Source organism: Pollicipes pollicipes, unplaced genomic scaffold (genome assembly GCF_011947565.3).
Source record: "Pollicipes pollicipes isolate AB1234 unplaced genomic scaffold, Ppol_2.1 Scaffold_7253;HRSCAF=8739_pilon_pilon_pilon, whole genome shotgun sequence".
Classification (NCBI taxonomy): domain Eukaryota; kingdom Metazoa; phylum Arthropoda; class Thecostraca; order Pollicipedomorpha; family Pollicipedidae; genus Pollicipes; species Pollicipes pollicipes.
The window spans coordinates 368,690-396,226 of NW_023597048.1; the positions used below are offsets into that span (position 1 = coordinate 368,690).

Consider the following 27,537-nt stretch of genomic DNA (forward strand, 5'->3'; position numbering starts at 1 on the left):
AGCGCCTGCCTGCCCTGCCTTGTCGTGTCAGCGCCTGCCTGCCCTGCCTTGTGTCAGCGCCTGCCTGCCCTGCCTTGTCGTGTCAGCGCCTGCCTGCCCTGCCTTGTCGTGTCAGCGCCTGCCGGCCCTGCCTTGTCGTGTCAGCGCCTGCCTGCCCTGCCTTGTCGTGTCAGCGCCTGCCTGCCCTGCCTTGTCGTGTCAGCGCCTGCCTGCCCTGCCTTGTCGTGTCAGCGCCTGCCGGCCCTGCCTTGTCGTGTCAGCGCCTGCCGGCCCTGCCTTGTCGCGTCAGCGCCTGCCTGCCCTGCCTTGTCGTGTCAGCGCCTGCCTGCCCTGCCTTGTCGTGTCAGCGCCTGCCGGCCCTGCCTTGTCGTGTCAGCGCCTGCCGGCCCCTGCCTTGTCGCGTCAGCGCCTGCCTGCCCTGCCTTGTCGTGTCAGCGCCTGCCGGCCCTGCCTTGTCGTGTCATCGCGAGGCGGCGGTAACGCCTCGCGCTGTTAAGACACGTGACCAGTGACCGAGCGTGCGCCCCGCGCCGAGCGCTGTCCTGACCGCGGCTCTAATGACGTCACTATAGTCTGGCAGTGGTGCGGCTACTAACGCAAGAAAACACCCGTCCTTGACTGTCGATGGTGCGTGACATTACCATATACCAGGGAGGTACGTCACGGAGCTTATTTCTGGTAACTTTTTTGCAGAATGGCAGCTTTCACGAGAAAAACTCCGAGAAACGATTCCGGTTAAAAAAAAACTAGGAAAGTTACCGAAAACATTACTGCTCCCACCTCATCATGGTAGCAACAACAGGGATTTGGCACTGCTTCGTTGGCGACCCACGCAAATGCATCTAAATAGTAATGCGAATTGAAGAATTACTCAAGCTTCCAATAGCTGCCCAGCATCTTCGTAACATATCTGAATCCTTTAGTATACACTGGCGACACGTAGCGCACATGTCCAGCGCTGCCAAATGGACGCTGGACTGCTTTGGGCAACCAATTATTGAAGACAGGAAACCTCAGATCGGGAGGAAAGCTCCGTTTCGCGATTGGCGCGCGGCTGACAGCGACAGCCGGGCCTCTCGGAAACAGGAGATGTCACATTACAATGGCGGTCTGAAAACAGTGGTTTCCCTGGATACACTGAAGTTCGAACAGAGGACAGAAACCCAACTATTCACTTGGGACTTAGCCGAAAAGACAGCACAGGACAGTGTGGGACGCGCTGCGCAATATTCCCGCCGGGAGTTACAAGCCTCAGGACCGCCATTCTCCCCGTCTCCACAGCGGCCCGCGACCGTCCACCAGGCCGCCACCCTCCGCTCCCCTGACATAGCTCGGCCTGCCGCCCTGCCGTCTCGTGGGCGGCGGCCAAGCGCGGCGAAGACTGACTTTTTCTTGGTGCGTCTGTCGAAGTCGGCTTTGGGCGTGGAGACGGTGACGCCGGGCGAGTCGAGACCGCCGTCGGTGGTGTCGGGCGAGTAGAGGTCCACTGGCCGGCCCATGGCAGCGGCCGCCGCCGCCGCCGCCTGACTCTGGTGCAGGTCAAACGCCCGCTGCAGCACGGGCCAGCGGTCAGCCCGGACAACGACAGTGACACAGCCAGCCAGCGCGGTACAGGGCTGGCTTTCAGCCACCGAGACTCGGCCACCGGGACCGATGCCACAAGGCGGACGCTTACCGCAACACCGGCTGCCTTTCAGCCGTTGCTAGACAGGGTCAACGTCACAGGTCATGGGGTATGGGGCCAATATCATGACACCCACGGCCACAGGCCCCGATCATCGTCACAGGTCAGATCACACACCCGCAGGCTCGTCAACCTCTCCGCCCACCGCCACGAGTGTTACGACACTGGCATACACCGACCCCGGGTCCAGCTGGTCGGACCTCGCCTTCCGCGGGCGTCGAGGTCCGCCGCACAGCAGCCGCTGGACGGCGCAGCCGCCCGCGACGGCCCCGCTGTCCGGCCGGCGGCCGCCGCACCGCCGCCTCACCTTCTCCTTTTTGCTGAAGAAGCGGCCGAGCGAAGACTTGAAGCCGCGCTTCTTGACGGCCGCGTGCTTGTGCAGCGAGTCCTGGCTGCTGTTGGTCGACGACACAGACGACGGCGTCGAGTGCGAGCTGTCGCCGAATGATTGCCTGCGGGCACGCGCCGGTCAGCTGCGGCGCACGCGCAGGCGGCGGGGGTACGCCAGAGGTGCGGCAGCGGCGGTCGACAAACGGCCGACACTGTGCACGCGCATGCGGCGGGGGCACGCCAGAGGTGCGGAAGCAGCGGCCGACAAACCGCCGACACTGTGCACGCGCAAGCGGCGGGGTACACCAGAGGTGCGGCAGCAGCGGCCGACAAACTGCCAACGCTGCGCACGGCCTCTTTGTCGGCACACGGTATATGGCAATACACTGATAAGAAGTCATGGGAACATATAAACATGGGTCAAACTAAAAGTGTGGTAGTTGAATTACTGTAAGCATGCATTTCACCAGCTCCAAAATTACAAATATAGCTATTTGTGATACTTCTATTCAAAAACCCAGATCCACAGGCAGTGCACGTGCGAACCACTGGCTGGATCACCTATTACGCGCAGCAGCTCCTCCCATACGTGCAAAGAAAAACATCTAAGGGGTGGACTGGTGTATGACGATTTGGTTATTGACAACATCTGCCTGCCAACCATCCTGACAAAGGCATCGTCCTCGTTCTCGACAGCGCGAGTCATAAAACGGCCCGAGCATTTACACAAAAACCCCGAAGTCCAGCGTGCGATGAGCGCTACGGTCGCAAGCCAGCAAAGGCACTGAAAGCGCGCCATTGATGACAATCGAGTGGTGTTAGTGCCTGCCCTTTCGCAAGCAAAGCAGTAGCCCAGAGCCAAAGCCGGAGCCGACGCGTTTCGACGGCGGAGTAGGCACAACAGGTGGGCGGGTCGCATCCGCCCGTCACCGGTCGACCAGACACCCAAAGCCATAGCGATGGCACGCCCCCGCGGCTGTACAGCAAGGTCGGCGTCCGAGAGGGGCCGGGTGGCGAGTGGCAGGGATCCGCACACTCTGGACACCCGGATAGACAAGCCGCCGCCGCCAGGGAGACTGGACCCCCGAGCCAGCAAGAGCGACCGCACCACCAGAAACGACGTCAACCCCGCCGACCGTTCTGTATGGACCCCCTCGGAAAGGAACACTCGTCTGCCCTGTTCGGGGGAAAGGCGCCGCTCAGAAAGTTTGGAGTCGGCTCTCTGACCTTTCCGCCCAGCAAACCCTTCAAGACAGCACACATGCGGGGCGCTAGTCCCCAGTGGTAGGCCGGGAGGCTCCGTGACCGCTGGCTAGCCGAGCAGTCGTGGCTCTGGCTTGACACTCCGAGCCCGGGCTGCACATAACATCCCCCGCCACACCACCACTCCGGGGCACGGGGTGCTGCTGAGGCCCAGGGACGGCAAACGTCACCCGGTAATCAGCCACGGGTGTTTGAGGCGAGCCAGCCCCGGCGGTCGTTCAGTTCAGCGTCTATCGACCATGTGCCATTTCGGGCCACCCACTCACCACAGCCGACGTCCAGAGCGGCGCGTGGGAATGGGCATCTGTTCTTGACGGAGTGGCCGTCGGACAGTCACCCATCTCATCAGTGTCGTTCAGGGCCGCACAACTTCACAGAGGGTACCCGACGCCAGAGACGCAGGGAACACCCACCCTCGCATAGGTACTGGCCCGGCCTAGACACCTCCAGAGGGAGACACAACGCCGGCCGTGGGCTGGCAACGACACACACCCACCCGGGTGGGGTCCTGACCGGTACTGAACACCCCAGAGGGCACCTGCCCTCCCTGAAGACTTGGGAGGAACCTCAACCACCCCCGGGGGCTCTGACCGGTACTGGACACCTCCGGAGGGTCCCTGCCTGCCAAGGACTCTAAGGGACCTCAACCACCTCCGGAGGCTCTGGCCGGTGCTGGGCACCCCTAGAGGGTCCCTGCCTGCCAAGGACTAGGCGGGACCTCACCCACTTGCGGGGGCTCTGGCCGGTACTGGGCACCTCCAGAGGGTCCCTGCCTGACGACGACTTGAAGTGACCTCATCCACCTGCGGGGTACCGGTCCGGGATGGCCACCTCCAAAGGGTCCCCTCCTGCCGGGGGCTCGCAGAGACCTCACTTACCTGCGGGGATACCGGTCCGGACTGGACACCTCGACGGATCGCGTGCGACGGCGGGCGGACCAGCCCCCCGCCTCCATGACAGTGGCGCGGCGGGGCCCGACTGTCCAGGCCGGGCTGGGCCGGGCCGGGCCGGGCGAGGGGCGGTCGATCCGGCCGTCCGCCGTCCGCGCGCCGCCTGACACGGGACCTGGCCGCGGCGCCGGCGCCCCCTGCAGGCGGTCGATAGCCCCCGGACGGCCGTCTGGCCACCGCCGGCTCGCGCGCCGCCCAGACGGGGCGGCGCGAACGCTTCCGGGACACCAGAACGGCCCGGCGACTGGGCTGGAGTCCGGGACGGGAGCTGCTCGCCTGGCAGAGGCTGTCCGCTGCCGATCTCAACCGATCGGAGATCATCCGAACTGTCCCGGACCGCTGGACCGAGGTTGGCCACATTGCGCTCGTCTTGTCCTGGAGTCAACATGCACGACAAATTCGGCGCGTCTGATAGCCAGTACGCCGCAACGCAATCAGTTAAAAAGTCCGCCGATTGTCACAAACGTCAGCCACGCCCCAGCTCGGAGACGGCCGAATCCATTTCTGGCGGCGCCGCGTCCTGGCGCGGCCGACCGGACCGACGCCCAGCTCGCGGAGTCCTGGGATGACCGGGCACATGAGGCTTCGCTGCAGACCGGCTGCAGCCGGGCCGGGGCCGGGCGCTTCGAAGAAGGGTTCAGACGGCCGCCGGGACGCTGCACGGAGCAGCAGTGCTGACACGTCGGTCAGAGGCGCGGAGCGGAGCCCGTCCAGCGGTGCTGATACGCCGGTCAGAGGAGCGGAGCTGACCCCGTCCAGCGGTGCTGACACGTCGGTCAGAGGCGCGGAGCTGAGCCCGTCCAGCGGTGCTGACACGCCGGTCAGAGGCGCGGAGCTGGCACGCCGGTCAGAGGAGCGGAGCTGAGCCCGTCCGGCAGTGCTGACACGTTGGTCAGAGGCGCGGAGCTGAGCCCGTCCGGCAGTGCTGACACGCCGGTCAGGGGAGCGGAGCTGAGCCCGTCCAGCGGTGCTGACACGCCGGTCAGAGGCGCGGAGCTGAGCCCGTCCGGCAGTGCTGACACGCCGGTCAGGGGAGCGGAGCTGAGCCCGTCCAGCGGTGCTGACACGCCGGTCAGAGGCGCGGAGCTGAGCCCGTCCGGCAGTGCTGACACGCCGGTCAGAGGCGCGGAGCTGAGCCCGTCCGATGGACCACACGCGTCCGAACAGCACACCAGCGGCTGGTCTGCCACGTCCACCAGATAGGCGGGACACAGTCTATCCCTGTGTCCCGGGACTGTCCGCCTGACGGTGCCGCTGGTCACGGGGACACTCGCAGCCCCAGATCCAGGCGGACCGGCCGTGGCGGCCGCCGACGGACAGCGTTCCTATGGTGAAAGCCGCAACGAAGCGGTCTGTCGCAGGCAGCTGGTGTCTGATCAGCAAATGTGCGACGCGGCGCCATTCCGAGCGCCAATCCAGGCCGCGACAGGACGCTGGGCTCGTGCGAGAGCTAACGGCCCGCTAGCGGCCACCGCCCGATAACAGCGCTCAGGACCGTCTTGTGCACAGACCAGTAACAGGGCGGCCCGGGACTGACACAATGATCCCAAGCTTCTCTTCCTAGGGTCTGTTTTTTGCTTATACGAGTACAGCCTGAAGTTACCGTCTCCTTCCCCCGGACTCCGGACTACCGTCTACCTCCGGACTCATCAGCATAGCTTTCGCGACGCACGCACGACGGTGCTTACCAGTATCACAGCAATGTTAATGCTCAAGCCGAACCAAAATACTGCATTACGTTTGCGGAGGCCAGGCCAGGCTGTTGTCCTATTGTCCACACTGGTCATCCGATGAGGCGCCACCAAATACATCGGGGATCAATGTTGTCAATGCTCAAACCACCCGCACCGTAGCGTCGCCCGCGCCCAGCATGCCACACCCGAGACCCCACCGTGTCCACGGCCGGCTGCCGCAGCGGCCGAGGAGACCGGGCCGGGCCGGCGGCGCGCGGCGGTACTGCACCTGATGAACTGCGCGTGCTCCGGGTGGAGGGCGCTCAGGCCGCGGCCCGGGATCGTCGAGGGGTCCCGCATAGTGGCGTTGTGCGGCAGCGAGCGGCTACAGGCAGACGGTCGGCAGCGGGCGGGCCGGGCCGGGCCGGACGGTTAGTGCTGCGGCGACCGCACACTGGCGTGCGCCACCGCGCGCCGCACGTGCGGCGAGCGGCCGCCGCGCGAGCGCAACGCCGCCGCCAGTTAGTCGAATTAATGGGACACTGCGACCAGAGAGCTGTACAGGAGCCGGCGCCGGCTAACTCAGTTACGGCTAAGAGGGTTATTCATTACAGCCCGGACGCCGGCGGAGACGCAGGGACACTGTTAATCGGCCGGGGCACGCCAGACAGCGGAGAGCAGCGGCCCCCGGCCTCCGCACGCCGGGATGAGCGGCAGACGGGGCCGGCGCAGGCCGGACACACCAGGCACGCAGACTGGCCGCGACACACCGCTCTCACCTCAGGTTGTCGTCCGGGTTGTACGCCTGGAAGCGTTGACAGCGCATGGCTGGCGGACTGCCGTCGGCCACCGTCTTCTGCGGCAGAAGCGGCGCGCGCGCCCGGTCAGACGCCGCGACGGCGTGACCACACAGGCGGGCGTTGCTGCATGGGTGGGCGTACCACACGTGTCCCGCCCGCTGGGACTTGACCTACACGACTGAGGGCTGTGCACAGCGCACTCCCGGTCGCATGCCAGCACGACGACACTTACACATAAACACAAACACAGACACGAATCACTTCACTAAACGTACAAAGTGGGAACATCGACGAATTGATTGGCACCGTTGCAAGCAGCCTCGACTCAGCGAAGCGGCACCCCTGTCGTGGCACGTGCGAGCTCGCACGACCGCACTTAAGGTACGCTGTCACGATGGGCTCCGCTGCGAGGCTCCATCCACCACCGGGCACCCAGCGCGCCCAGCGTGCCCCGAGCTCCCCCAGACCCCAGCGGCGACTGTCAGCGAGCACCGCAGTCTACACGGCGCTACAACATGGCGGCGGCGTGAGGCCGGGCCGCCCGCCGGCATGCCAGGCGTGCAGGGGAAGGGAGGGGGAGGGGGCACTCACCGGAGTCGACCGCTGTCCTTCCAGCCCGTGCGGCCCGTACAGCATGGCGGGGGACATCCCGGCAGGGGCCTGGCAGGTCACCCACGCACGCGCGCACACACGCACAGACACGCACACACGCACACACAACAGCGTTAGTCTACGGCTATCCATACACGTGGTGCGGTGTGAAACACAGACATAGCGAAGCTGGTCTGATCGACCGTAAGGCACTAAGCTACTAACGCCGTCTATACCAGAGCCTAAGTGCTCTGGAGCCTATCCTACAAGCCCTAACAAGTCCCGACAGTGAAAGCAAGCAGAAGACCGTGTGGTGGATCCGGACTTTTCGCAACGGAAAGGGACGGCTCAGTGCACATTTCAGGTCCTTTTCCCCAAGCCCACATGCATACAGATAGATGGAACATGGCAGCTAGTACCCATTATCGATTCCAACAGACTTCATCGATTCCCTTCAGCCCAGGTGACTGAAGGGTTTTAAGCATGCCCCTGTTGACGGGTTATAAAACTTGGAACAGCCGTCAAGCCACCAACTCCCCGCGCTCTCCCCGTCCAGTGCACCCACCAACCCGAACCAAACGAGCACTTCAGCCGGCTAGAGAAGCGAGAACAACTTGGCAGCAAGCAGACTGCTGCCGCCACTCCGTTCTGCGCCGCCTCCGGCCCCGGCGCGCGCGCGGACCGGGGACGGAGACGGGGCCGGCGGCGGCCGGCGGTCCGCCGCGCCGCTGCTCACCGTGTGGTACTTCATGAGCGCCTCGGCGCGCTGCGGCGACAGCGCCGACTTGGGCGTGGACCGGCCCGAAAGCGGCGGCGAGAGGCGGCCCGAGCGCGACAGCAGGTTCAAGTGATCCACGCTGCCGACGCGCGACTCCAGCTCCTCGGCACGCAGCTCCGTGTTCTGCTTCTCCTCCTGGATCATCCTGGGGACGCGGCGCGGGGGCGGCGTTAGGCCGACTGCAGGACTGCAGGAATGCAGGAATGCAGGACCGCAGGACCGCCGGACCGCCGGACCGCCTGGCCGCACAGTCACAGCCGGCGACCCAGCGCCCGGTGCCACAACAGATGCAGACGCAGCACGCCGCTGACTGAGTCGGCGCGTTCTAAGGTGCGAAGTACGTAAGCCATGGACGAGGAAAACCAAGCCTCACGTTGAATCTGGCTTGCGTCGTTGACCTGCTTTGCCACTGAAAATCCCGGCGCGTAGTTTTATTTTGCCTCTGAGCCATGTTCTGTGACCGGGGTTAACACTAACCCACACGTTGGAATGGTTGCTGAAAACACTAACTTGCGACTTGTGACCGCCCGAGAGCAGTACCGCCCTCCCACTCCCACCAGTCAGCAGGCAGAGGCGCACCTGATCTCGTTGTTGATGGCGTCCAGCTGGTCCTGCAGCATGATGGCCAGCGTCTGCGCATCTGTGTGGCCGGTGGGCGACAGCGTCGAGAAGATGCTCTCGGCGTCCTCCACCTCGTCCTCGTCGTAGCCGGCGGCGGCGGCGGCGGCAGCGCCCTCCCACTCGCCGTCGAGCTTGTCGGCGGCGCCGGCCGCCGCGGCCGCCAGCCGCGAGCCCGGCCGGCGCGGCAGCGAGCGCGCGTCGAAGCTGCCGCGGCTCGACGAGCGCACAAAGCCGGCCGGCTCGCCGGCCGCGCCGCCGCCGCTCGGCGACAGATTCCTGCGGCGACGGGCGCGCGGTGAGGCGGGCACCGGGACGGCATGGAGCCGCGGCACCCACGCCACGAGGACGCCACGGCCGCGTGGTGACACGAGACCGGCGGCAGGGCCGAGGCCGTACTCAACACGATTCAAACACGCGGAGGCGAGCCTCATTGACGCTCAGTTACACGCGACAGACAAGCCGTGAGCAGAGATGGATGATACGGTGCAGGGGCGGAGGCCCGCGGGCGGCGTGAGAGACGAGCTACCAAGCGTGAGTGAGCGTGCTGGCACGACGGTACCGGCCGACCGGCACATCTACGGGCCCGGACGCGGGCGCTAGCTAGTGCAGTGGTGTTGGGGGAGTGACGGAGAGTCCGGGCCGCCGGCGCCAGCTGGTGCAGCGGTGCAGTGGTGCAGAGGTGCAGAGGTGTCGGGACGGGGGGGGGGGGGGGGGCGGCACAGCCGGAGCCGCGGGCGGCGGCCGGCCGGTCGGCGAGCGTCTCAGCCCCGTGAGAACGGACGCGCCAGCGGCGGCCCCCGACCGGCCGGCTGCAGACCGCGGCAGGCCGGCTCTAAGACCACTCACCTGGGGCAGCCGACGGCGCCGACCGCCAGAGGTCGGCCGTCCGGCCGGCGGAACAGGACAGTTATAGGACGCACGGGCCGCCATACATACCTCAACGGCGCGGCGCGCGCCACACCGCTACCTGACCACTCGGCCACTACTCTGTGAAGCTGTCTAGAAGATCGCTGCGACTAGCCAGAGTATTCAGAAGGAAAAGCTAGACCCCGAACATCCCGCCCACCGAAACGTTCCCGCGTGCACCGGCCGTGTGCGCAAATATAATTATAGCCCTCGGCATCCCACGAACACGTCGCAAGTGATCTCAGCCAGGCAGCCCTGCTCTGCCCTGGCGTCCCTCCGGCTTCTCCTGGTCGGTGCGCCGCGTCGGGGCCCCGGCGGCGAGCGCGCGTGACCCGCCCGCGCGGCGCCGGCGCACCTGGTCAGCGCTTCCGTCTGCTGGATGTTGTAGGCGATCTCCTGGGTGAGCATCTGCTGCTTCATCGCCTCCATGTCCAGGTGCAGCTTGGACATCTCCTGCAGGAGTCCGCCCTGCGCGGCCGCACCCCGTGCCGTCAGTGGGGCGCACGCGGACACACAGCGCGGGCGGCGGCATGCGGTGCAGAAGGCGAGAGGGCGGCGGCGGCGGCGGCGCGCGCGGCCGGCCGTACTCACGGCTCGCCCGTCACCAGGAACGCCTGCTGGGGGAGCTGAGACTGCGGCTGCTGCGCCGGCGGCGGCTGCGCCGGCGGCGCCGCCTGCTGCGCCGACTCCACCTCGCGCTGCAGCCGACCCAGCTGCCCTGTCATCCTCGCCTGGGGGAGAGGCGCCGTCAGCGGCCGGAGCGCGGCCCGGCAGCCGGCAGAGCGCCGTGCCGGCCGCGGCTGGTGCGCCCCGTCCGGCGGCGCTGCCGGACACCACCGGTGGGCCGCACACACTCAGGCGGACGGACGGCGTGCGGGAGCCAGCAGGCCAGGCCAAGCCAGGCGGCAGACCCACAGCCCGCTCTGCCCTCCGCGCCAACAAACAACCAAACCGCAGCGACCGGTGACAACGGAGCGCGTGCCATTCAGCCAGCCCTGTCAAAAGAAGGATAGCTGGCTACGTGTATTAATGTGGGTGTCGAACAAAATGTGGCTCAGAGCATACCCGGAACCAAACACAGGACGTCAGGGCAGCATGGTGTCAATATCGAAACAGAACGGTTAGCATTCATGGTGACCGGCGGTAGCAGTTGATCGGTGCAAGCAAGCAAATAGGTTCACATGCTATATGCTGGATATTAACTCGTCATAACAATGCATCAAACTTAAATTTCAAAATCCTAAATTTCATGCCTTGCGCCAATGCTAAAAATAAAGTATTTGTGTTCAACATATGTACACCTATACTATAGGCCAATGCCATAATTATGCTAGATGACTATAAAAATTGAAATATTGAACATGCAAAAACGCAACCCGCCAATCAGCTGTAAATGTGAGGTGGTAATGAGTGCTGTTTTCTCAAAATAATAGCAGCAAGAACACATTTGCCACCAGGGTTCTCGCTTAGGTGCTTTACTGATGGCTACATCCTGATGTTCTCTGAACGGCAAAAGCAAAACATTTTGCATTATATTTTCAACGCTCGCGTGTTAGATGACTTGAGACCAAGTTATTCACTGCCTACAGCACACTATCTTGGATATTCTCCAACGACTTTGATCCGATACCGGGGGCAAACGTCGGCAACGCCAGTGTAGACCGCCACCTCAGTGGCATCACCAACAGCCCGTCAGCCACCCAGGCCCGCTCTCCCGCTTCCGTGGAATGTCGGCGGAGCCCGGGCGCGCTCCTGGACCCAGTGCGTGGAGCTGGACGGCGCCCCACCAGCCTACCTTCTCCAGCTGCATGTCCTCCAGCACCTTGCGGGTGTGGTCCAGCTCCTGGGTCAGCGAGTTCTTCTCCTCGAGCGCCGTCATGCGCTCCTTCAGGTGCAGCTGGAGCCGCTCGTTAGACTCTGGCGACCGAGGGGGATGGGGCGGTGAGGCGCGTCAGCCTGCCGACGGCAGCCGCTGACCCCATCCCAGCGAGGCCCAGTCCGGAGACGTCCCTGACCCCATCGGCCGGGTCCGCACTGCTCCAACGTGCCCGCGTACAACACGCCGCAAACACTCCAGACCGTTTCGCATCTTGTGATACAACGGGGGCGCCGGCCGTGTCATGGAGACGCACGCACAAATGCATACCCAGCTCCGACTGGTCCGGTCCGGGCCAAAAGTCGGATTCACCAGCGCACTAGGAGTCCCGCGCACGACCAGCTGCTGCTCCTACAACACCCTCAACGCTCCGTGTCCCCTGCCGTCTCTCGCTCCCTCTCTCCCCTCACCGGAGAGCAGTTTGTCGACGGTGGCCGAGAGGCGGGCGTTGTGCTCCTCGTTCATCTTGAGCCGCTGCGCCATGCGGATCACCTCGCTGCCCTTCTCCTCCAGCTGGGACTCGAGCCGGCCGATCCGGTCCTCGGCCGAGCCGTGACGCTCCTGCGCCTGCGCACACGGCCGGGTCAGCGACCCGCCACAAGGCCGCGTCATAGTGCCACAACCACGGACCTTCCCGCACGGAAACGCGAAATGATGGCGAGCGCCGACTCGGCAACACAATAACACAACCTGTCATTTCAATGAAAAGAGGGATCGATTTGGTGCAATCACTTGAGCACCACCTGCACCATCACGGCCTTGATACAACAGGCAACATGACCCACACGATATGGCATTTTTGTCAGGTAAACGTACGACCAATGCCAATTGTGGATACCCGTACCAACAAATATGTCTGTATCAGTCTCGCGGGGGAGGTGTCCGGTCCAGAACAGCGGGCAGCAGACTGCCCCGACCCCAGTCCACAGGCCGCTCCACAGCGCCCTGTCCCATCCCGCTCGCCCTGCGCGGCGGCCCACCTGCGTCAGGGCTGCCATCCTCCGGCGCAGCTCCTCCTCCACGTCCGGCAGCTTCGAGTACTGCGCCAGCTTCTGCTCCGTCAGCTCCAGCTTCTCCTGGATAGCCAGGATCTTCTCGTTCTGCAGCTTGAGCTGCGCCTCCTTGTTCTTGAGCTCCTCCTCGAGCTTCTCGCCGTTGTCGCGTAGCGCCGTCGACTCACGCTGAGCGTTCAGGTACCGCTGCTCCAGCGTGGCGATTCGCTCCTCCTGCCGGGGCGGCCGCCGGCCGCTCGTCAGAGCCGTCGGCAGCTGGCCATACAGACGTGGAGACACAGACAGCGGCGTCGTCGGCGTTTGGCGATTACAAGGAAGCACGTGTTAAGAATGAAAGCGCATGTGGGGAAGTCACAAACGTCTCGGTGGTCGTTCAGCGCAGCGTGTGTCCATGTAAACTCTCCCGCACCCGTCTATATGGCGCGACACGATGTTCGCCCTCCCGGTGGACATGGCACGAGGACCTGTACCGTTTCCCCGAGAACAGAAGTATACTGGCAGTCCGTCTCGTGCCTAGCCCACCGGCCGGCGGCCCGCCATCGGCCACCCGCCGCGCCTGCACCTGGTCCAGCTTCTGAGCGTTGTTCTCCTTCAGGTCCCGCTGCAGCTTGCTGGTGACGTCGCGCTCCTTAGCCAGGTCCTTCTGGCAGCGCGCCAGTGCGTCCTCTAGCTCGGCGACGCGCGTCTGTAGTTCCAAGACGCGCCGCTGGGAGGCGGTGATCTCGGTGGTCTGCGGGCCAGACGGCGGACGCGTGACCACACGCACGCGTTCGACAGGCGAACAACGCCGACCACAGTCAACACGGCCAGGCCGGCCGAGGCGAGAGAGGCCCGCACTCAACAACACACAACACCACGCACTGTCCGGCGCGCGTGATAAATGAGGTGCACCGAGCGGCGACGGCCGACAACGCCGGACGTCGTACGCGCAGACGGCCGACACGCGGCCAGACTTCGCGAGCGCCGCTCGCGCGGCGCCAACACCCGCCTCGTCACGCATCGACCGCCATTCCGGACGCATGACGCACGGCGGTGACGGCAACACGATGCAGACCGCTGTCTTGTCAGTCGTCTGTCGGGGATCGTCACAACAAACACTGCCGGTGCTGGTCGGGTGCGTACCCCGGCTGCAGGGGCCCGCTCGTGCTCAAGCGACGCCTCAGCGAGCGGTTATTCACGGGCAAACCCGAACCGGAAGCTGCGGCGGATGACGAGGTGGGCTGGCCATAAGCGCGCGCAAGCTAAAACATGACTCAAAACAAGCGCGTCCAGTCGTTCCGCTGGGCGGACAATGACCCCGGCCGTCGGCGCGCCTCTGGCCCCAGTTATTATCATCATCATCATGCCGCTCCGCACCTCCAACGCGTCTATACTCTGCACCCGCCCTCAAGTCCACTCCGACACCACGACCCTGAAGTCACTACGGATTGGTGCCAGGCTTCCGGCGCGAGGTTGGTCCGTAGACCTGCATCACCCCCGTGCCTGGCAGCATCAGTCTCCGTCTCAGCCTGACAGTCTCCTCATAGTCTCGTCTACCGGGCTCACCAGAGCGTTCGCACGGCTCCATGCCGGCCAGCCGGGCATTCGCCCCATGCATGCAGTGCACACCGTCCGATTGGTGTCATTACAGCCGTCCGGTGTCATTACGGCCGATTCCGGCGGGGCTGCGGTCGGTTCGTGCCGCGGCTCCCTTTGCGGCACGGCATGACGGGCATCGGGTGCCGTCGGCATCGCTCTCAATTTCCACTCCGTAATTTACCGCTGTTCAGGCCGCTTTTAATTAGCTGACGGAACTTGGAACCGCTGACACTGATCGCACGGCCGCCCGGAGTACCGGCACTGGGGCACCGGCGGCGACACGCTGGTGTCGGGCCAGGCCGGCGTGCCCGCCCCTTACCCCGCCTGCATGACGTCCAGTTAAGATCCAGTCATTTTGATCCAATCATGCGTCATTCATACCGTCTCCTTCCGTATCGTTTACCAGCGCTGAATTCAAGTCCATTCCAGCCTGAAATAGAAGCCAACACACCACGGCGATATCATTTACCACGACATTCATGGCCGTTTCTTCGCTCTCATTCAGCAACGCACCATTCCCTTCCGCTCACGCCGTTGCAATCGGCCTGCGAACCGTCTATCTCAGCTCCAAGCGCTCTCATCTACCACCGTTCATTCATCTACGTCCCCACAGGTCATTGATGTGCGTTCCCACAGTTATCATCCGCAAGAGAACCTTCAGGTTAGTTCCCGCCACCCTTGTTTACCCCAGCATCAGTAGGCACCGTTCCTGCCACTTATGTACCGCAGCACCATTCAACAAAGCTCTTGCTGTTGCCACAGCATCAACCAGCACCGTTCCCGCCACGCTTATGTACCGCAGCACCAATGCGCAAAGTTCTCGCTGTTGCCATAGCATCAGTCAGCACCGTTCCCGCCACGCTTATGTGCCGCGGAAACATTAACAAAGTTCTCGCTGTTGCCACAGCATCAGTGACCACCGTTCCCGCCACGCTTATGCGCCACGGCAACATTTAACAAAGTTCTCGCTGTTGGCACAGCATCAGTCACCACCGTTCCCGCCACGCTTATGTACCGTAGCACCATTCAGCAAAGTTCTCGCTATTGTCACAGCATCAGTCAGCACCGTTCCCGCCAGACTTATGTACCGCGGCAACATTTAACAAAGTTTTCGTTGTCGCTACAGCATCATTCAGCACCGTTCCCGTCGTCAACATTTACCACCGCACCACTCAGCGTCGTTCCCACTGTCAGCTACCGGCGCACCATGCAGCACCGCTCCCTCCCCCCGCAGCTCCGTCGAGCACCGTCCCTGTCGCTCTCATTTACCGCGGCTCCATTCAGCGCGGCTCGGGCCGTTTGCACGTAGCAGCCAGCCGGCGCGGCAGCAAAAACCGGGCCGGCGCGGCGGCAACAATGCGGGCGCGGCCGGCGCCGGCCGCGCCACGTGAATGCGGCCGTGCCGCGCGGCCGGCGCGCCGGAGACGGCCGGCGCCGGCGGACAAAGCCGGCAGGCCGTCGGCCGAGAGGTGGGCGGCGGCTCCGGAGACGGCCGGCGCGGCGTCGCCGCTGACGACCGAGGCGTGTCACCGGGGCGGCGGAGCGGAGGGGCGGGCCCCAGCCGGGCGCGTCGTGCGGCCGACACGCCGTCCGGGCGGCGGTCGCGGCGGGTGGAAGCGGACTCCCGGGCTCGATCTCTGCAATCATTCCCAGATCTCCACACCACAGGGTGATCTAAGAAATTGGCGCCGGAGATGAGGTGCGGCGTCACTACATCCGTCGGTGGACACTGCTGCTGGTCGCAGCTGGGCCCGCCGGCTGCGCGCCACAGACCAGGCAGGTCAGCCTGTCATGACTCACATCAGAGTGGGTCGGACAATCTCAACAAACCAGCCAGCCAGCCAGCCAGCCGGTATACACGACCCGCGGCAGCCTTCCCCACCACTGAGGGAGCGCCCCGCAGGCAGCCCAACTCCAGCCGCCCGACCTGCCGTGATCAACATATTTGAAATGCCGCTGATCGCGCCGAGCCGCCACGCCGCCACGCCAGCGCGCCCGCCACCGCTTCGCAAGTTGCGCCCAGAAATGGCAACTTCATGCCGTGCTTCTCCGTGCGTGGTGCCGCCTTCCCAAGTGGAGCTCATTTGCCAAACAGCATAATCCGACTTGCGAGGCATGCCCGGCGGGCGGCCGTTGTCTTTGTTGACACGTCAGGTGACGGAATGTTTGGAGCACGGCGGCGACACAAAGGCCACTCCCTTAATCAGATTACCGACAACAACGTCATTCCAGCGGCCGCAGCGGCGGCGGCGGTGGCGGCGGTGCCTGTGCGGACAGGTCCGCTGGCGGGCAGACGGGGACACAGGGCCGGACACCTGATGGACGGACTGATGGATAGACAAACACGGGCAACGGGACACAACGACGCCGGGAAACGGGTGCTCGAGCCAGTGCAGACAGATAGTAGGATGGGCACATACGCAGACAAGCAGACGGGGCAGACAAGGGGCGAGCGGGGTAGACAGGGCCTCGCTCCGTTCGCAGGCGAGAAGACGGGGCTGTGTCTCTTCAGGGGGGGGGGGGGGGGGGGCGGGAGGGGAAGGAGCGAGGCGGGATGGGTCTGTGATCATGGGCATGGGGAGAGGCGGCGGAGGTCGCTGTTCAGAACGGGGGGGAGGGGGGGGGGGAGAAAGGCGGTGAAGGTTCCTGTTCAAAGGGGAGCGGGGGTGAGGCGGTGTCCGTCCTGTCCAATAACGGGGGAAGAGACGGTGGAGGTCCCTGTTCAGAAGGGAGGGGAGAGACGGTCTCAGTCCCTGTTCACGAGGCGGAGGTGGGGGGGGGGGGGGGAGGCGGTCTCCGCCCGGGGGTGGCGATGCGTGACATCCAAGGCCGGGGACGACCGACCGTCGGTCGGCTGGACCGACGGGCGGGCCGACGGGCGGCACCACTTCCGGCCGGCAGATCGATGCACCGATCGGCGCGCTGATCGACTGTTTACACGGCCGGATCGCACTCTGGCCAAACAGCGCTGCCGCCGGCGCCGGCGGCCGGTGGCTGGCCGAGGGTGCGTCTGAAAGCCGGTGCCTGTGCGGGCCGGCGAGCCGGGCGGCGGCGCCCTCCGCCGCCGCCGACGCCGCCCCGCTCATCCCGGCCTGGACGGCCGCGCCCGTCCGGGGCAACAGCAGCGGGCGCGGCCGTCGCCAGGCCGGACGGAGGGTGCAGCGGATATTAATCACCCGCGCCGGGGGCGCGCGGTGGCTGCACTGTCACGGGCCCGCCCGGCGGGAGGGCGCCGGTGGCCACCGTTGGGTCCCGCACAGGCCAACGGCTGATCATGGATGTGCACTGGAGGCGTGGCCGGCGATGCTTCGCCGGGGTGATGTGTTTACCGGCGCCCCGGCCCACCAACCAACACGTGACGAGCTGCCTCGAGCGGCAAGGCCAATTACCGTCAAGTGGGACTGTTTGTGCATCACGCTCTCGGGCTAACGCTGCCGGCTGGTCCGCAGACGCGGTGTTTACGGGGAAACGAGCGGCCCTCTCATCATGCGCCGTCTGTTTCAGGACAAGCGTGCCTTGCAGCGCGACCGGTAAAATGTGCCCAGTATCAATATGCGTCTAGATTAGCCCTGCAGCTGAAAAATGGCTGGCCGGCTAAATTTCCGCACTTTACTGGAGGCCGCTGCCAAGTTACAGTATTCGAGGAAGAGTCTGCCCCGAGGATCGACCATCACGTGTCGAGTTTTCGGAAAGGCTCGAGCGCTTCCGCCAGTCGGGCGTTCGATGGGGCTCAGCAGCACAGTAACTCAACGCCACACAGCGAGCTGCGAGCGGCCCGGCAGCGGCGGAACAAAGCCATCGGGTCTGTGGCGGCGCCCCGGCAGCCACTGGCGCCCGAGGCACGGCCAACAGAGCCGCCCCGCTGGACCAAGCTCTGGCCGGCCGGCCGAGATCCCCTCAGTGACGCCGGCTCGCCCGCCGCCGGTGCCACCGGGTCAGGCCGCTGTTTGCCTGTTGATGGTAAGGGGGAGGGGGCAGACATCGCCCGACCACCGCCGCCGGCGCCGTCGCCTGTGCAAAGCATGCGCCCATTAGGCTGCGAGAGTGCGATGGGGCGCGCCTCGAGCAAGCGGCCGCCCGGTCGCCGGCCTGTCGCGGGCGGCAGCCGTCAGAGCCGGCGCCGCCGGTGGCGACGGCGGCAACGGCCGACACCACGCGGACGACTGCACATGTCCGGAGGGGGGGGGGGGGCAGGGTGGTACCGTCCGCTCCGTCCTGGCCGCGCCTCTGACACCGCAGCGTCCCCGTTCGTCTCGCAGACGGCACCGACATGGCCGTCAGTGCGTCTCAGCCGCGACCACCGCCGAAACGGTTCAGGCGGTGCGTGCCGCCCGCTCCACCGGCGGTGGTCCGCTACAGCCTGGGCCACGGCACGCCCGTGTACTGTACGCTGCCACCCGAGAGGAAACTCTGCCAAGCTACGCCTATCACAGTGACAGGGCGTCCCTCTAAAAGGATACACCACGCGCGCTGTTGGGACGGGGGAACAACACCCAGCACGGCTGACGAGAGACGGTGCGCTCCAGGGAGGTGCAGCGGCCGTTGGGTCCGCCTCGGCACGGTGCGGGGTCGAGGTCAACGCCAGCCCCCTCACCAACACGCCACTGGACCGCCGTCTGCTCCATTCACAAGTAGATCTGTCTCTGCATGATGGGCTGACCAATTATGTGGCGAGAGGGCCGTGTCCAGTGGCGGCGCGCTGGACAGCGTGGCGCGGGGCACTGGCGGCCACGCACCACCACGAACGTATGGACCTGTCGTCCGCAAGCACACCGGCGGCGCAGCGCAGGGCCGACAGCGCCGAGACGAAGCTCCCTGTTTCTTGGTGAGTGAAAGTGCCTACACTGCGTGAGCGATTGATGTCTGGTACCGCGGCGCATCTCGTCCTTAATTATTTACATCTGATAAGCACAACAGAAGACAACAACATCAGTAACAACCTGTAACGTTAAGGCCGTTGTTGTCGCCAGATAAGCGGACCTAGTTCTCCCATGTAGCAGACGGCATACCCACGTGAGCCCTGGGCACCCGCCACGCGGTAAGACGCCCACAAAAAACCGCACGCTATAAATGGCAGCGCGACACGAATACCGGAATCCCGTCACCGCATGGTCGACAGTCGTGTGCCATTGAGGCTTTATGACACACTCAGCAGCTGAGGCTACACGGCGTCGCCTGCCCTCGCCCTGGCAGGAAGGACGGGCACTGCGGGATGGTCGACAGTCACTGACTGCCACACCGGACACTGCCTCTGCCGGACACAAGCCTCGGCCGCCCGCAGACCGAGCGGGTGTATGCCGGGTGGCAGCGGTCGCCGCGCCAGGAGCGCCGCACGCGCCGGCCGGCCGCAGCGGCGGCACGTAACCCGGCCGGCGCCTAATGGGAAGCCCTCCCGACCACGAGAGGAATGCCGACGCCTCGGCGCGGCGTCTCTCCCGCCGCGATGGCCGGAATGCGGCGATTTCACCGGCCGTTTGGCGACACACGCATACAAACACACGACTGGGAGCCGGACTCGCCGGCGGGGCTCGTCGCCAGCCGTCTGCTGCCGTACCGGGCCAGTGGCGGACTTAATCCAAGCCGTCCCACCAGCCGGCTGCACGTGCTCCTGCCCGCTCACGCATCTCAATAGGCGCAAGTAGCCGTCAAATGAATATTTGAGGGCAACACGTTCAGCTAATAAAAACTATCTTAGGTCACGGGTGTCGTTTGGACAGCGCGAAATACCCGAACGGAGTTCTAGCCAGGTAAACGTACGCCATCACTGGCCATGCTCAATGTGCCAGTTTTCCACCGCGTCGCATCTGTCCGGTTAGCATCCAGTGGAGGATACTGAGCCGACATAAGCCGGTCTCGCCTTGTACGGCGCCCCATTCCGACCAATGGGACGTCCTCGCCGCTGGACTCTCTGTTTGGCCATCAACGGACAATCTGCGGTTGTTTAATGCTCATATCGTCAGCAACCGATCTTCAGGTGGCACGCAACGGCACGGCACCCCTGCTGTGAACGTCAGCACGCCACCCCGCCGGCCTCAGTCCGGAACGGCGGGGGGGGGGGGGACACTGCACACCAGGTACACCGAAGGCCACCGCTCCTGACACATCCAGCCAGGCGCCGCCGCTGCCTAGACGGGCGCTGTCACGGCCTGAAGGCAGCATCAAAGCCGGGCCGCCGGCGCTCGTCCGAAAACGGCGTCAGCCAGCAGTGCTGTCCGTGGGAGCGGGCCGCGCCGGGCGGCCGCTGGCACGCGCCGGCCGGCCCTCCGCTGGCCCAGCGCCCCGCCACACTCTGCCCGCCCGGCGCCAATCGTGTTTGACAGGCCACGTTATGGTTGGAGCGGAGCAGGTTGGGCCGCGGCGCGTGGCGCACTAGCAGCGGCGTCGGCACGGCGTGCGCACGGCCCGGGGCGGCCGGGGCCAGCCCGCGGGGGCCGGGGCCACCCCGGGTGGCCGGGGTCGGCTCGGGGAGGGCCGAGGCCGGAGGCACACCGAACTCCAGGGCTCTCAACAGCGTATATCGTTGTTCCTCTCGCATCCCATCCATCAGCCGCATTGCTGCCCACATTTATCTCAGGAGGCCGCGGCATCCAGCGCTGTGAACGACCAATACCCATCGCATCCACGCCAGATCGGCATCGTCGCCTTCCGCAGAGCGCTGAGACGTAGCAGCCACCATGGCCGGTGCGTGCCGTGTTTAACAGACGCCGCACGAGCCAGCTCGCTCGGCCGCCTGCGGTGGCGCCGCTGGAGCCAGCTCTCTAGGGCGCGCCAACGGCGATAACAATGCACACTCACATCCGACGCAAAGTGAGAGCCCGACCCGCTACGGCACGCCATGTCGGACCCCCGGGTGTCGGTGGGGCGTGTTGCCAAAACGTGGCCTGCGTGGAAGTGTGGGTTGTCGCGCGGCCCCCGGCGGCCGGTCGCCGTTCGCCACCTCTAACGCACGAGCGCCGCGTGACCCAGAGCATCCAATCGTCAGTAATCGTTCATGACTGGTTAGCATAGCAACATCTGGGAATGTTAACTAAACAATCAATTGGCTGTCTTACGCCAATCAATTCATTTTTATCAACATACTGACGGGCGTGTATCTCGATCCATCAAATGGACGAGGCGTCTACGCACTCTGACAGGGACAAAAACCAGCCGTCGGCGACAGTCTTTCACGAACTAATCACCGGAATAGCGGTTCACTAACTAACCAGAACCGTCCACCCGAACAGCGGCTGTCCACACCGCTAACACGGGGCGCCCACCAAACAGCAGGCCGTCGGCCGCCGCCGGCCAGCCCGCGGCCGCCGTCCGGTCAGCGCAGCCGAGTCCCGGAGCCGGAGCCGGCGCCCGGCTGCCGCGCTCACCTGGATCTCGATGATCTTGCGCAGCTCGGCGGCCGCCTCCTCGGCCACCGCCTCGATGCCGCCGTTGGTGAGCGAGCCGCCGGCGCCGGCCGGGTGCCCGTTGGACGGCGCCTCCGCCTCGGCGTCGCCGCCGGCGTCCGGAGCCGCCGGCGCCGGCTTGGCCTCCAGCTTGCCCAGCTTCACCCAGTTCAGCTGGCGGCGGGAGGACAGTGGTTAGCTCAAGGTCAGGTCAGGTCAGGTCAGGTCAGATCAGATCAGGTCAGATCAGATCAGATCAGATAGTCAGGTCAATTCAGGTCAGGTCAGGTCGGGCAGTGGACGGCAGTCCGCACTGCGCCACGGCTAAGTCAACTTTAGAACGCCTCCCACCGAGACTCACAAGACACAACCCGTCCAGACAGCGGGCCGGACGACGAACAGAACAGACACATAATATTTTATCAAATCAGACACAGGGCGATCCAATCTCGGACTCGTGCAGCCCCGGACCGTACCTCGTCCTTGGTGTTATTGAGCTCCTCCTCCAGCGCGTTGTTCTTCTCGAGCGCGACTCGCAGCCGGTCCCGGACGCGCTCGTCCAGCGCCTTGTGGTGCTCGAACAGGCTCTTGAGCGCCTTGAGCACCTCGGCCTCGGAGGAGACGCCCTGCTGGGCGGCCGCCTGGCGCTTCACCACGGTCATCTTGAGCGACTTCTCATGCCGCGCCACCAGACATTCCAGGTGTTCCAGCAACAGCTGCCAAAGCGCCCGACGCCATGAACGCGTGCACAGTGAGCACCGCGCCACCAGACACCGGCCGCTCCAGCGGCAGCATCTGCCGAAGCGGGCGAGCACAAAGCACAGTGGGTGTTGTGGGAAGTGCTGAGTGCGGTGCCAACGTCAGGCAGTTGTTTCAGGGTTAGGCTGTAACTCTTCCGGCCACTGCTGATAATCCAGGGGATTGAGGTAGGCGGTGGCGTTCTGGCTTACCCTCCACACAGACACTTACCCTGCACACGGAACGCAGCCGGGGGTTTGTGGACGCTCGGATGGGGCTCGGCGCCAGGGCGGCGGCGATGCCGTCTCATGGCTGCCAGTCACAGCGCACGCCGATGGCACGAGGCGTCGCGCCAAGGTGCAGGAGGAAGCGGGCAATGAGGACAGGAGGGTGAATCACAGTGAGCACAGCAGCAGGGTCAGCTGACAACTTAGCCTGGGAGCCGGAGGGGAAGCGTGGGCACGCTGTGAGGACGATGAGGTCAAGTGACGCCTCAGCCAGGAGCTAAGAGTAAAGGTGGCGGAAGCGTGGGCACGCTGTAAGGACACTGCGAGATAAAATGAAACTTCGCCTGCGGCGCCTGCTGACTGACCCACCCAATCGGCGGGCTCCTGCGGCGGCGGGGCGCGCCGCAGTGCCACAGCGCTGGCGACGCCGCGGCAGCCGGCACACGGTCAACCGCGGAAACGCGCCGGCTCGGTCGCCGGATACGGGTGGCACCGGCCGCAGGGCCGCACGTGATGCCGCAGCTGCAGCGTCACGTCCAGCCACCAGACTGGGATGGGATAATGCGGGCGCCTGAAGCACTTCCAGCATCAGAATGTGCGATAACTCTATGTGCATCCATCCAACAAAGAATGTTAGTGATGGACCCCATGCTATGAGGCGTTCTGTTTGCGATCGCCACGCGCCCAGAGCATACGCACCCTGGTGTTGTTTCTCTCCGCTTTCAGTTCGGCAATCTCCTCTTCCTTCTCCAGTATTTGGTCCCTGGCCTGGTTCAGTTCTTTGGTGAGCGCCGACGCCTCTTGCCGCGCCTGGTTCAGGTCCTTCGTCAACGACGTGAATTCCTGCGGCGCGAGCCGACCGCGGTTACGGAAGACCAGGCAGATGACAGAGAGCTGCCGTCAGGGGCACAAACACAAGTCTTTCTCACCGAACATAACGGCACCACAACGCTGGAAAAAGGAAGTCCAGGCGTGTACGTCACACAACCTTATTGTCTTGCGGTTTATTCGTCTTCCCAACGCATCACAAAAGTCAATGACCTACTAATCAAGAGCCCACATGATCACGTCAACGGAAGACACCAAGGACAAGATTGTTGAAGCAAAATGCGAGACAGAGATTCGTGAGTTTTGATACTTCAACGAAAGCTATAATGCATAAATGTACTATCATGAGGTGAAACTTAGAAGAAAGACATAAAGATCAACAGCGCGTCACGCTGTACTATAGATAGGCAAATGTACAATGGAGAGATCCATTGACAAAACATGAAAAAAACGGAAGCCATCAATCTCCGGTCCGATCGCGTCTACGCAACGGGACTCCCGCGCTTCTCAGACGTCCACCTAGTCTTCATCCGCACAGAATCTAATACTGCGCTCGAGGCCCAGGGGAGCGGTTCTCGTGCAGCTATTTGCTGGTGGGGAGCGTGTCCCGGGCCTCAGTACACATGTGGTGACGTAAGCTGCGGCAGGTCGGCCCGTTGCCCCGGCGAGTCTATCTTATCAGCCGGGAGAGCGGCGTCACACGCACGCACACATACGCGCATGCCGGGCGAGCGACACGTGACGGCGGACAGACATTCGGTCCAGCCGCGGCGGCCCGCGCCTGTGAGCAACGCAACGAACAAAAACGCCTAAATCTCCGGAAAATAGACAAAGTGAAAGGAACCCACAAATATTCCCGCAACTGGCAGCATACTTCTTCATGCCATAAAACACTGGTTTAAATTGCATTGCACCAGACTCGCTGTCACTGGGATTGTTGTAGTGGCCCTGTGCCAACACCAAGCCCAGGTTGGGACGAATGATACACACAAATACACCATAACATATACATATAATATGTCCATTCTCCTGATGTGCTTCGGACGCGTCAGCCCGCGTGCGCGAGCAGCGGAAAACACGACAAGAGCAGATAGTCCCGGCAACGGCGAACAGGTCCCCTGGCCGGCCACCAGAATGCAGCAGATGCCCCGGGCATGACGAGAGAGTGGTGACACAATGGCCACAGTCTGTAGCCTGAACCACACAGCATAGACAATACCACCATACAAATGTATTCTACCTGTCCCATGGCACAGTTCCCCTGACGAAATGGGGAAAAGAGATGAGTGCACAAAACATGGCGCATATGTTTGTCATGGTACCATTGAAATTTAAACCACAGAGTAAAGCCATCCTTGCACTAACACCAGTAATCCTTTATTTCAATGCAGCTGACGTAGACACCAAAATAGCAGTGTTAATTTGGTCATGTCTTTAAATCCCAAGCACCCTCCTTTGGGGTACAATTTTTGTATCTAAAGGCCATACAGGCACTTCTGATCCTGTCCGGCACAGCTCAAACTCACAAGGTAATTTGGGCCTTTCAACACTTCCAATGATACAACCAATAAGTACAGACAACTGATGGAGGGACATGTGCAAAGCATGAACCAATGCCAAAAAGGTGTCATTTTGTGGAGATAAGGGCATCTCTAGGGTTTTTGTCCGAGGAAACGGGGAAGCTGATGGTTGGTACAGAAACCACCATTAATGTCCCTGGTCGGAGGCTGAACAATTTTGGAACCCTTATTGCTAGGCATTGGATCACATTAAGTTTATATTGTAAACAAAGCTCATCATGCATGTCTTCTTAAGAGATACACATGTGATGCAACAAAACTTTGCTTGAGTTTGGATGGCTTCATGATTGATCCATTACAGAACATACACACAGGCAGGGTTCGGCATACACATAACAGCCTACTAAGACCAGCATCAATGTTTATAGGACGTGGCCAAGGTACAGGTACCTCTGCAATTGACTGATGCTCAACTACTGCCTTAACCTTGTTTGATCTAAATTAAAAACAGCGCCACAAAATGAGGATAATAACACAGATGTGGTATCAGTTCTGTACATTGTAAATATTACTGTTATCCCATAACATGACACACATGGTAAACACCCTCTAACATATACCACAAGATGTAAACCTATATCCTCATTACATGTTCAAGTGAGTAGAAATATCAATAGTTGCAATGGTCATTTTTGTAAGTCATCAATGCCATAGCCCCAAGTGAAAATTATGCCTGATTTCCTTTGAACTCAATGTAAGCCCTTGCCTCCTGGTGGCCTATGTCCAATATTTGGCCAGATGGTGTGGATTTTCCAGAGGCCCAAGAACAAGATCACCAGGTCGTTTGTGCCCCGAAGAAAGCGTCGTCTGCCATTATATGAAGCATAGGTGAGATTCATAGAAGGGAAAATTTCATAACTATGCACCTTTACATAGTTATGTAATATCTTTAAAATGCATGTTTATAATGTTATTCATAGTTTTAAAGATGTCTGAGCACCATGTTCATGTTTCATTGGAAACAAAGAGTTGCCTGAGGGACCCATGAATTAAAACCAATTTTGCTTCTCAGAAAATTTGCTGTGCAGGTGGAATTATATTGTGTTTAAAAACTTGGAAGTGATCCTGTTCCAGCATAAACTGCATTTGAATTCATGTTTTTGTTGTGGATTTGTTTTCAGTACAATCTTCCCAGGCCCCAGCTTGTCAGATGTGTGCTCTTTGTGTGCACCAGGACTTCATACAAGTCTCCCATGCAGCAAATGAATTTTACACATACTGGGATGGTACATTTCACCTCAGTTTCAGTCTGCATAACACAACAGATTTAAAGATTTTGACAAGACCTTGTTGATGCAGGGTGGGACAGGTTAAGGCAGTTTGGGCACAGGAATTCCTCCATCTGTGCAGCTCATGGAGCATTGGGCCAGGTATTGAGCTATGACATAAATTTGACTGAACCCCCAAAAAAGAAGCCTCAAGTCTAGACAATGATATGGGAAAGGCCATGCATGACTGGAAGGGCAGCCAAAGACCACACTTGTCTCCAATGTCCTGTAGTTATGTGCTGCATTTATCTTAATTATGTCACAGTTATCTGAATGTGATAGAAGCTTGGGTTCTTCTCCTTGCACTGAACAGGTAAACTAGCAGCATACCTCTCACCAGATAGGCCAGTGGTCAAGATAATTGATCCAAAGCCACAAGGTTTTATTTTTTGCCTTGCCAATTGTGATGCCTTTTAGCATGCTGCAAAACTGGTAAAGCAAAAATGCCATGGAAAGCATTGAATGGTATGTCATATATGTGATGCTGACTGCCCTTGACATAGCAATGGTGTAATTAGTATGCAGTAGATGCAACTAGACCCAAGTCAGTAGCCAGTACATGCAAAAGAATGTCACACAAAATTTTGGAGACCTACCAGCTATCAGATTTTTAGGCCTCACATAAGCAGAGAAGTTGGCTACCCCATTTAAGTCTGGAATGGACCTGCTCCACACCCCCATCTAGTAGCCCACCCATCTTTTCAGGTTGGCCTCAGCACTGCAACCTTCCCCATGTTAGTTAGATAGCTTGCATAGCAACCCAAGTGCCAAAAAAATAATCAAATCCACTGTCATAAACACCTACAGGGCACTGGTGCATCACACCTCATGCTTACATACTACACTCAAGCTAGACCAAATTACACAAATTCTGAAGTGATTTTTGGATGACTTTTATGTTTGCTTGAAACTATCTTTGCAGCATCACAAATCATTTCAAAATTCACATTCTATGAGTTAAAACTGGTGCAATTATTTACCAAACCGGGCACTCAGATTTACACTACACATGTATAAATGATGCTGCTACATCTTCAGAAATTCACACATTTTTCATTTCTGGCAGTCTGGGCCAGTATGTGTAACAGAGTTCAAAAATCTGGCACTCAGTTTTATTTTGTTCCTACCTGAGGAAGGTTGGCATCTATCTGTTTTTGTAAATTGTTTCTCTCCTCTTCCACTTCATGTAATCGTGTTTCTGTTTCATGGAGTCGTTCTTGAATATCACGATTTGTTTCCATTAGCTTCTGGCGCTCCCCTAGCATGGAGACCATCAATTCCTCAAAGTTTGGGTCTTCTCCACCAAACGATGAGTTGCGCTGACTCACATTGTCCTCAGAGATTGTGGGCATCACGTCGCACATTGACATCATGTAAGACATTTTGGGTTATCTTTTCCACCAATCTACATTAATATAACGGCTACAGTTCACTCCTAACACAAAATTTTCCTA

General features: G+C 61.6%; 1 protein-coding gene across 1 annotated transcript in view; it reads right to left on the reverse strand.

The window, feature by feature from the left end:
- Positions 1-27,526, reverse strand: part of LOC119110919 (liprin-alpha-1) — a 31,502-nt gene extending 3,976 nt beyond the window's left edge. Inside the window, exons 1-17 of the mRNA XM_037234795.1 lie at positions 27,211-27,526; positions 23,107-23,250; positions 21,919-22,158; positions 21,548-21,616; positions 21,425-21,475; positions 13,048-13,215; positions 12,453-12,698; positions 11,883-12,039; positions 11,392-11,513; positions 9,952-10,064; positions 8,649-8,966; positions 8,028-8,214; positions 7,205-7,360; positions 6,680-6,756; positions 6,190-6,285; positions 1,992-2,136; positions 1,387-1,550 (exon numbers count right to left, since the gene is read on the reverse strand). Coding sequence (XP_037090690.1) covers positions 1,387-1,550; positions 1,992-2,136; positions 6,190-6,285; positions 6,680-6,756; positions 7,205-7,360; positions 8,028-8,214; positions 8,649-8,966; positions 9,952-10,064; positions 11,392-11,513; positions 11,883-12,039; positions 12,453-12,698; positions 13,048-13,215; positions 21,425-21,475; positions 21,548-21,616; positions 21,919-22,158; positions 23,107-23,250; positions 27,211-27,465 — 2,708 coding nt within the window. The 5' untranslated portion in view covers positions 27,466-27,526. The remainder of the gene's footprint in view (positions 1-1,386; positions 1,551-1,991; positions 2,137-6,189; positions 6,286-6,679; positions 6,757-7,204; positions 7,361-8,027; positions 8,215-8,648; positions 8,967-9,951; positions 10,065-11,391; positions 11,514-11,882; positions 12,040-12,452; positions 12,699-13,047; positions 13,216-21,424; positions 21,476-21,547; positions 21,617-21,918; positions 22,159-23,106; positions 23,251-27,210) is intronic.
- Positions 27,527-27,537: the final 11 nt, after the last annotated feature.